This window comes from Agelaius phoeniceus, chromosome 5 (assembly GCF_051311805.1).
Source record: "Agelaius phoeniceus isolate bAgePho1 chromosome 5, bAgePho1.hap1, whole genome shotgun sequence".
In the NCBI taxonomy this organism is placed as follows: Eukaryota; Metazoa; Chordata; class Aves; order Passeriformes; family Icteridae; genus Agelaius; species Agelaius phoeniceus.
The window spans coordinates 59,587,333-59,597,601 of record NC_135269.1 but is presented as its reverse complement, the minus strand read 5'-3'; the positions used below and the strand labels follow the sequence as shown (position 1 = coordinate 59,597,601).

Genomic DNA, 10,269 nt, shown 5'->3' with positions numbered 1-10,269 from the left:
TCCTGTAGTCAGAACCTTTGCAGAGCTATTTCAGCTCATTACATCGCCAGAAAACCCAACTAAAGAGGTCCCATTCTTAACTGACTTCACAGACTGAAATAGCTCAGTTAATAATCTGTAAATTAAGCTGTCAGAGGAGTTCAGAGATCACTGAAATTTCAACCCAACCATGCTAACAGGGTATCAGCAAAACACATTATACCCCCAATAAAGCTCCCACTTCTAAACCATGAAGTCCAAGCACAACCAAGAGAAAAATCAGCAAGTCTTACTCACAGAGCCTCCAGAGCAAGAGTCACTCAACAGAGTTGTAAGTTACTTCACTATATTTTGTTCTTACACAGAGCATTTCAGGATATGCCTCCAAACAAGGCAGCACAAATTCAATACAGTGTCTCCCATATCATACCTCTGGCAGCTGTAACTCTCACCCTTGAAATCTGACCTAGCCTGTCCTGTGCCTGTTTAGGAGTTAAGAATCTGCACAAGCCAGATCCTTAATTTTATCATCTTTCTACAGAGTTGAAAATAATACTAAAAAACCCCTCAACCTGACAATAGGAGCACTGAACTCACCTATACACTTTAAGAACTAGTAATGATACTCTTGTGTTTCTGCAGTAGAATTTCAAAATTGAAACACCTGGAGCTTCAGCACCTGGTAACTCTGCAGCCTGCCTTACTGGGTTTTAAATCAACCCAGTTTTGGTTTTACAGTTAAGCAGGTATTATACCCAGAGAAACAGCACAACAACATGCACCCTTGAACTTTCATTTAATTCACATCTGAAATGCAACGTGGCACTACTGCAGCCATCAGCAGACAGTCTAACGTTATGTAAACAATTTCAAAAGCCAAATGGATGTAGAATAGATTAAGCATTAGTTTGGAAGAATAAGGAGTTTGCAGTTTCGCTAAGTAAGAAAAAACCAACAAAATATACAGGTTTTTAGAAGAAGCTGGTTACTATGTTAACACTAGCAAGTTTTTACAAGCAGCCCCTACACCGTCAAGATGTCTTACTGCCTTTGTTGAAGGCAGGCAACAAGGAGTCAAGAGACATCAGAAATTTTAAATCACCAAATGATTCTATAAGTAAGTTGTGAGGTTGTTCATTCCACCATGAAAACTGGTTAGTCCCATCTGCCAGGATAGTTGGAACATAAGCTGTGCATTACCCAGCATTTCTTAACCCTCTGGCAAGCATAAAAAAATGAATGTAGAAAGAGAATAATCAATCACTTTCTCCCTCACACACACACACACACCTTTGCTCCTCACACACCAACTGCAAAGCATAAGAGCTAAAAAAACCTTTAATAAATCAGCTTAAAGAGAGACTGCCTATCATATATAATGACTACGTGTTATTTTTCAGTCAAAATAATCAAGCCACATAATGAATTTTTCATCAGTCTACTGTGGAACCCATGAGAGGTTTACAAAAATAATTATGTGCAAGTAATTATATTAAACACCATTATCCATCATTAACTATCTCACAACCATAGGATGAGTGTTAGTTTGTTATCGAGTGGCCAGATAGCAAGTCTTACTCTTTCAGCAGAGAGAGGCACTTCAGTGACATATTTGTGTCATGCAAGCTACTCACTTATGGCTGTCAGTACCAATGCTGGATCACAGTTCACCTCCAGACACCAATATATTGCTTTGGTGAGCAGTTACATTCTTCTCAAAGCCAGAGCTCACTGACACAGAGCACCTCAGCGGTGGTGTACTTCACCAGGAACCCATCCCTGTGCAGTTTCATTGAACTGAAACACCATTTGTTCTTTGACTTTTATTAAGTTCACTTAGGTTGACCTAAAGCAAACAGGGTTATAAAATATCAGGATGATTCTATCTTTAGGTGCTCCATAGAAACAAATACTTAGTTCAACTAGAAAACTTTAAAAATGACTTTAGATACAAAAGTGTAACAATTATACTGCGCGATACATCTTTATATATCACTAAACTCATGAAATTAAATTTTAAAAAGTTTTTGCACCATCAAGAACAGCCACAAGTCCTGAACCTCCATTCTTTACGCATCCTTTATCAGAGTAAACTGAAACTTGGGAATGCTTGGGATTCAAAATACCCTGAGCACATACTAGTGCAACACCACAAAGCATACATAATCCATCGGAAAAGGGGAAGGGGGGGAAAGGAAAAAAAAATAGCAAGAATCAGATGGTGCTTTATTATACAAGCATGAAAGTAAGTTCCTTTGGAAAATAACTTCTTGGGTGGACTTCTGGACCAGTGAGGTAGCCCAATGGGAGAGAAAAAAAAGTGGAAGTGGAACTTGGTCCCCACACGTGATAACTGTCAGGCGGTCCCAGCCCGGGGCGAGGCCGGGGCCCGGCAGGCCGCCCCCCGTGCGGCGGGGGGTCCGGCGCCGCCCGAGCGGCCCATAAAGTGCAGCAGCAGAACACGATCCAGACAAAAGCAATGTAAACAGGTGACTGATACCGGTCTCTTTGTCCGCACCGCGGCCAAGGTGAGGCGCGGGGAGCGGAGCCCCCGCGGGCTCAGGACGGTGGCACGGGAAAGCGGCGCACCCGCACCACGGGGGACAGGTCCACGCCGAGGATCCGCTGCGCCCGCCGCCGCGCCGCCGCCAGGCTCCGCCGGCTCCACATGCTGCCCCGCACACGGATGGTGGAGAACGTGGTGAGGCGAGGGGTGGCCGCCTTCCAGATCTCCTCCAGCGACTTGCCGCCGAACGGCTTCCAGGCGGCCGCCGCCGGGCTGCCCTGATCGCTGTCCGCCTGCTGGCCCGGCGGCTCAGGCGCCTCCGCCGCCGCCGCCTCCTCCTCCTCCTCCTGGGCGCGGGGGCCACCGGCCGCGGGCCGCTGCCTGCCCCGCTCCCTCCTGCGGCGCCGCCGCCGCCGCCGCCGCTTGGCGCTGCCTCCCGCCGCCCCGGCCCGGCGCTTGGCGTCGGCGGCCGGGAGGCGCCGCTTGCCGGCGCGGCGGCGGGGCCGCTCCGAGGGCGGCGGCGGGTCGGGGACGACGGCGCGGCAGGAGGAGTATCCGTAGACGTCCTTGCTGCGGAGGATGACCGGGGAGAACTCGTGCTTGAGGCTGCAGAGGAAGTTCCACAGCTCCGAGTCGGAGCTCATGAACTCCGTGGACTTGGGCATGAAGAGCCTGAGGGCGTCGCCCAGCGCCTTGGTGCCGGCGAAGGAGACCTGCGAGCGCGAGTACACAACTTTCTCTGCCTCCCCCTCCAGCCCCCAGGCGGCGGCCGCCGGTTCGCCGCCGGCTGCCGCTGCCCCTGCCGCCGTCGCCGCCCGGGCTCCCGCGGCCGCCGCCGCGGCGCTCCCCGCCTCTGTGTTCATCTTCCCGGCTCCTCTCTCCGGCGCCGTCTGCTTCCTACTGCGGGTCATGGAGGCAGCGGGACGGGATGGCGGGACAGACGCCGAGAAGGCAGAGCGGAGGCAGCGCCGAAGGCAGGCTCCGGCCGCCGCCGGGCGCCCGCCGGGTGTGAGCAGCGATCGATGTCCTGCGCCCACCACAAAATGGCGCTTTAAAATCCCGGGCGGGGCCTGCGCGCGCCCGCCCCCCCTGCGCCGCCCGTTGGCCCGTTCGAAACGCGTCGGGCGAGCCTGGCCCCGCCCCGCCTGGGACGGTGGCCGTGAGGGCCGGGGGGCCGGAGCCCCCTGCCCCCGGAGCCCCGTGCCCCCGGAGCCTCCCTGCCCCCGGAGCGGTGTCCGGCGGGGTCCGGCAGCCCGGCCCCCGGCGCGACACGGAGCCGCGATCCCCGCGCCTGCAGAGGGTGGCCCCTTCCCTCAGGGCGAGGCCCCCGCAGCGGGGTGAGCGCGTGTCCGCGTCGCGCCTCGCTGAGAGGTGAGGATCCTCACAGGGCGGTGGACAAAGGTGGCTTGTAGTGTGAAATGTGTTGGATTAAGAATTTGGTTGGACACTTCGATGGGCAAACTCCCCGAAGGAGTAGCCATGAGAGGACTGAGTCAAATGGGCCAGCAGACATGATACAGTGAAGTGCTTTACATGATATTAAATACATCCATCCTGTTGCAGAGGAGTTTTTTAGCATGAACCTGTAGGTTGGTCAGTCAACAACATCATAAGTCATGGAATCGCAGAACAGTTGGAGTTAGAAGGAACCTCTTGAGGTATCTGGTCCAACCTCTGTGCTCAATCATAGCCACCTAAACCAGGTTACCCAGGACTGTATCTGGACGGATTTTGAGCATTCCCAAGGACGGAGGCTCCTCTCTCAGCTGACCACTGATAGGACATGACAAATCAGAATGAAGCTGTGTGAGGGGAAGCTCAGATTTGATACTAGGAAAAAGTTCTCTGAGAGGGTGGTTAGTCACTGAACAGGCTCCCCACTGCAATGGTCACAGCACCAACCCTGTCAGAGTTCAACGAGCATCTCAGTGACACTCTTTGTTATATGGTTTAGTTCTAGGTATTCCTGTGAGGAGCACAGTTGGACTCGATGTTCTTTATGGATGCTTCCAACCTCTCTGGACAGCCTGTGCCAGTGCTCAGTTACCTTCAGAGTGAAAAGGTTTTTCCTGGTGTTTGGAGGGAACCTCCTGTGTTTCTGTTTGTGCCCATTGCCTCTGACTCTGTCAGTGGGCACTGCTGAGAAGAGCCCAGCTCCATCCTCTCTGCACCCTCCTTTCAGGTATATGTATAACCTGATTAGATCCCCCTGAGCCTTCTCTTCTCCAGGCTGAACAGTCTCAGCTCACTCAGCCTTTCCTTACAGCAGAGGTGCTCCTGCCTCTTAATCATTGCAGCCCTTTGTTGGACTCTCTCCAGTGTATCCATGTCTCTCTTGTACTGAGGAGCCCAGAACTGGACAGTGCTCCAGGTGTGGCCTCACCAGCACTGAATAAAGTGGGAGGAGCTCTCTCTCAAGCTGCAGTCAACACTTTGCCTAGTGCAGCCCAGGATAATATTCACCTTCCTTGTGGCAAGGGCATGTTGCTGGCTCTTGTTTAGCCTGGTGCCCACCAGGACCCCAGATCCTTTTCTCCCAAGCTGCTTTCTGTCAACACTGAGATACTGCATCACTGGGATTGGCTTCATATCCCAACAAAGCATATCCCAAATGAAGCAGTAAAAACTTGGGTGAGCCCGCTGTGAGAGTCACCACCTTGCTGAGTCCACAGCAAGGCATTACCTGCATGGCACTGCTACATTTGCAGCTTTTGCAGCAGAGTTTTGTCAGCTGTTGTGAAGTTCCATGTCTCTCTGGATCATGCTTTCCAATACTTCAGATTGTTGTCACAGGCAGAGTGTCTTGTTATGTTCCTGGATTGCTACAATTATACTAGAGCTCTTTCCAGCACCCAGAACAGCAAGGTGCCAGCAAGGGCAGAGGTGGTTTAACCTACTGTACAAATCCTTTTTGGAGTTTGATTAGACCCCTAACTAATTACTTTCTCTCAGCATGGGTAAAGGGAGAGGAATAACATTTTTCTTCATATACAATCTTTGTTCTGTAATTAATCTTTCAGATTGGAGTAGGGAAACCTTTTATTCTCAAATCATCAAGAACCTAAATTGGAATGTCTAGAAATCCAGTCAAGTAAGAGGCAGAAATTCTGCATAAGAAATTATTCCTTACTGCCAGTGGAAATGAATTCATTTTCTTCACAGGATAATTCAAATTGTGTTCGTGGGAAACTCAAGAATATGAATCCAAATAGCCATTTAAAGTGGATATTAATGAAGCTATTTTAAATCTTCATGGGGAAAGTCTCGAGGTACAGCCATACTCTAAACCAGCTTTATAAATGACCCATTTTTTACAAAGAAACCTTTCCCAAAGTGATGGCATTAGAGCCATTTTTAATGGGATCCATTTCACAGCGTACTTTAGCATGCAGTCATGTAGCCAGACTGATTTAACAGAAGGAGGTGTCCTATAAAGCAGAAGACAAGAGCCTGGAGCTGGCAGCACCAGGGATAGGCATCTCCTGACCCAGCTGTGCTGCTGTTGGTCACACTCTGGCTATCGGGTCACCATGGCTTAGGAGAGGCTCATCACCTGCTGGACCACAGAAGCTGCCCTGGGCTCACGTTCTCGGTGGAGGCAGCTATGATTCAGCAGCTCAGCTGACAAATGGACCTCGTTAATATGCAGAAACCCAGTTGCCCACTGACCATAACATTTTCCCAAAATTACAAACATTTCTGGCTTATGACTCAAAAATCATTGAGGCAGAGGGGGGGAACCTTCTCAAGCAAGCAGTAAATGAGTCACTACAACTGCAAGTGAAAAGAAAGATCAGCACATTTTATCAGGTAGTATTTCTTCATTATTTTTACTTTGTAGCCTAATGGGTGGACAGTACCCTTTTAAGGCATGGGATGTAATCTCACTTTTACAACTTCATTATGAGTTTTCTGCAGTGTAACACTCTTCTTTTAATACCCTACAAAGTAATCTCAAGAAAATCCATGGTAATTGCCTATCTTTTAGTAATTTCCAATAGCTCAGTACAGTAATAACAATAATAATAAAATTAATAATCCTTTGGAAGTGCATAGCTCTTCTTTTCAATCGTACTACTTCTTGTAAGCATTAATTAACACTCACAGTACTCTTGAGTTATGTGAGTAAATATTGCCTTTCCTTAATAGATGAGTAAAATGAAGAAGTGGATCAAAATGGCTTGACTAAGATGTATAGACTCAGTTTTCTGCAGATCTTCTAACAATTATCATTCTAAAAATAGAGGAAATCTCCACACTGGAAGAGAGAAGAGTAAAAAAACCCTGTAATCTTTGTTTCAGATTATTTGTTAGAATTTCTTTTCTGTATTGAATTCTCAAGAAGGAAGAACAAAGTACCAATTATGAAAGTGGTACACTAATTGCTGCACAATAGAGACACTTTATTTTCTTTAACGTTGCCTGCCTGGTACCAAAAAACCCCACTGGTAACTGCTAATTATTTTAAACACTAACAATCTTATCTGTACAAATGATCTCACAGTTTTGAGTCTTGCTGATGAGCCCTTAAATCCTGGATATTAAGTCACATCACTTCTGCTGACAGGACTTTTCCTTCAACATACTCAAGCTCTTCTACCCAGGTTAGCAAGAGCAGTCTTACTATCCAATGTCTTCAAAGAGAAATACTCTTTCCTAGTATCTTTACTTTTGCTCTTGAGAGGTTGCGTTAACTGGCATCCTGCTTCAGTTAATTTGGTTCCCAAGTGCCTTTAGCATATTTTCAGGAAAGTTTGTGTGGTGATGCAAGAATGACTCCAGATTCCATTCACAACTAAACTTCACATGTTACCCAATAGTCATCAAGTTCCTAGGCTGAGAAATGCCCAGACAAGTATTGGCAAAATTTCTGAAAATACTTTCAAAGAGAGACAAAAGCAAATAATTTACAATAATTATTTCTCAATCAGTTATAAGGGAGAAAAAAAAATCATGGAATCACTGTAGATTGTCTGTAGAAATCACAGCTGCATAAAAAAAGGAAAGGGTGTTAGGAATCACTAGGGATAGAAAAAAACCCAGAAGACAGCATTCTGCTGAGTGCGAGTCCATTGTGCCTCCACAAATCTTGAATGCTGTGCATTTCTAGTCTTACCATCTCTAAAAGGAAATAACAATGATACAAAGAAGGGCAACCAGCATGAGCAGAAATATGGAACAGCTTCTCTATGAAAAGAGATTAAATAGGCTAAGACTCTTCAGCTTGAAAAAACAGATGGCTGAAGAAGAATATGATAAAGGTTTATAAAATTGTGATAGTATGAAGAAAGCAGATAAGAAATTATTATGTCTTAGTTTTCATAATCCAAGAATGACCGGGAAGCACATGAAACTATAAAGCAGAAAACTTTAAATGACCAAAAAGGCATGAGTTGGTTTGTTGGTTTTTTGTGTTTGATTTTTTTTTTTTTTGGGGGGGGGGGGGGTGGTATTTCCCCCCATATGACTCATAATTAGTTTGTGGAGCTCATTTTTCAGTAAAGTTGTGGATCCTAAAATGAAAAAATATACCCCAGTACCTTTGCAGTCATTAAAGAGCACATTATTCAAAAGTATTAGACATGATTGGAAGAAAATATCCATCAATGTCTTGTACATGAAAACCATGGGCTCAGAAAGGCTGTAAGCCAAAGGCTAGGAAAGGAAGGAAGGAACAATATAACTGGGGAAGTAACTATCAGTGTTTGCATCATTCTCACATTCTTTCCCTAACCTTCCTCAGATTCTTGAATATAATTCCAGCATAAGAAATATGTTGCTCAAGAACATGGTTCTCGCACATCACAGATCATGTCATTTTGTAGTATTGATTACGTTGTTTCCCGAGGCACTCTATTTAAAGTACCATCACTGTTAAAATAAGTGTGAATTTCATTCCCTTGTCTCAAACCAAACAATTTTTAAAGCCTACTACCAGTTATTTTAAAACGTTATTAATTGGATCTTATTTCTTGATACCATGTGGCTGAGCATCTCAATGAATGAATTCTTTTTGTGATACTCTTCGGCCTGTGCTGCCATTTTCCTTCCTACCAGATTTGTGCATTACCAGATGAGCTGACAGGACAAATTCACTCCAGAACAGAGAGAATCACAATTGATTTTTATTTTTTTTTTGTGTTGAACTTGCCACAGGATACAATGCAATGTTTATATTGGATTCATGTATTATGCTGGCCTAAGGAGGACACAATACGTGATCCAGCATAAAGTCCATGGAGAGAAAAGTTACCCTTGCAAATCCTTTGAGTGAGTTAGAGGGAGTTGATATGTATGCTTGTATGTCATATGGATGTGGCTTTATTAAATAGTTACAGCAGCTTTACTGTGTCATTGGACAACGTCTTAGTCAGGCTCCTTCTTATTTGTTCTCTTTGTCCAAACGAATCTTGCAAAACCTACTGCCCGCTGTGTTTGTTTTAATGGAAAGAGACAGAACCCGTTTTCTTTATTTTTTCACGTCGTCTTCGGCACTTTCACAGGGCAGAGGAGAGAGAGCTTTAGACACTTTAGGTGGAAAAGATCTTGATCTCTCTGTTTCAGTGAAAGTTGCGAGCAGCCAATTATTATGTAGATTTAGCTGTTAGCATTAACACCTCCTTTTGAATCTCTCTTTTGTTCTCCGAGTTAGGCATGGGCTTCAGAAGCCTGCGAGGCTTATCTCCGCCCAGCTCCCTTACCCCTGGCCAGGGCCCTCGTCCCCGCCGCAGGGGGGTCTGGCGGTGGCGCGGGTGCCGCGCTGGGAGCGGGCACAGACCCGGCGGGGGCAGCGCGGAGTTGGCCGCCTCACCTCACAGCACAGGAGCTGAATATTTTTATTGCGCTGCGATCCTGCCCCGACTTGCACCTGCTAGAAGTCTGCCATATTAGTTTTGGCGGCATCGTTTTCTTTTCCTTGAAAGTATTTGTTATGTTATTCAACGTAGATTCAATTCAAAACACCTCAAGTGTGATTTATATAAATTCCTCCAAATATTCTAATTATTTATAGTTTCATAGCACTTGGTTCACAGCATTTCTTATAATCATTTTAAAATTCTTGTGAATTCATGTCAGCACACAATAAATATCAAAACTGGATCATTTGAAGACATTAATTATTTTGACCATTTTCGGTAACATTGCTACAAAGAAAGAATAAAAATGGATTGATAGTATCTTGAGAGCTGGGCTTTTAGATTGCATGTTTTAAAATCAAAGACTCTCTGTAGCTATAGATACCCTTCATTTTAATACAGGCACAACGACAGATACTAGCAGAGGTTCTGACCCTGCACATGATCTGCATTATTATAAAGGCTCTCCACAAAAGAGGCGAGTTCATTCATCCTCGGTGAACCTGCAAGGGCTCCAGGTGGATGAGTAGCATATTTAGCAGAATTTTAAGATTATCTTTCAGAAATGCTGTGATGTTTTAATGTGTTTGTTGTCACAGAGACATATACAAGCGTTATCAGCCAGCAATTGAATTAAATATTTTCTAAAATATCCAAGTGACCCAAATTTTCATTGTAAAGTCAAAAAGTAGTCGAAGTTAACAAATCATCTATATTTGATCCCCACTCCCCTCAGCTATTTTTGGAAGGCTCCTCCAAATAAGAAATGCTAATGGTTCAATCTTTTACTGACTTAATTAAACCCATGGTGAGCCCTAACATGGTCACTTACTCCAGTTTGTTTGGTTTAGTTTATACAGGCTATTATTCAGTTTAAGCTCAGCGAGCCATTGTTGCTCTCATTTAAGAGAATCCACATACGGGTTA

The 10,269-nt window shown here is 45.6% G+C and overlaps 1 protein-coding gene across 1 annotated transcript; it reads right to left on the bottom strand.

Moving 5' to 3' along the window:
* Window positions 1-758: 758 nt before the first annotated feature.
* Window positions 759-3,547, bottom strand: CCDC71L (coiled-coil domain containing 71 like). The gene has a single exon (XM_054632016.2). It carries the CDS (start codon window positions 3,394-3,396, stop codon window positions 2,539-2,541), a length of 858 nt encoding a protein of 285 aa, XP_054487991.2. The 5' UTR covers window positions 3,397-3,547; the 3' UTR covers window positions 759-2,538.
* Window positions 3,548-10,269: the final 6,722 nt, after the last annotated feature.

What these genes read in the sequence shown, in the direction of transcription:
- CCDC71L (XM_054632016.2), bottom strand. Translation starts at nt 3,396, where the DNA reads ATGACCCGCAGTAGGAAGCAGACGGCGCCGGAGAGAGGAGCCGGGAAG.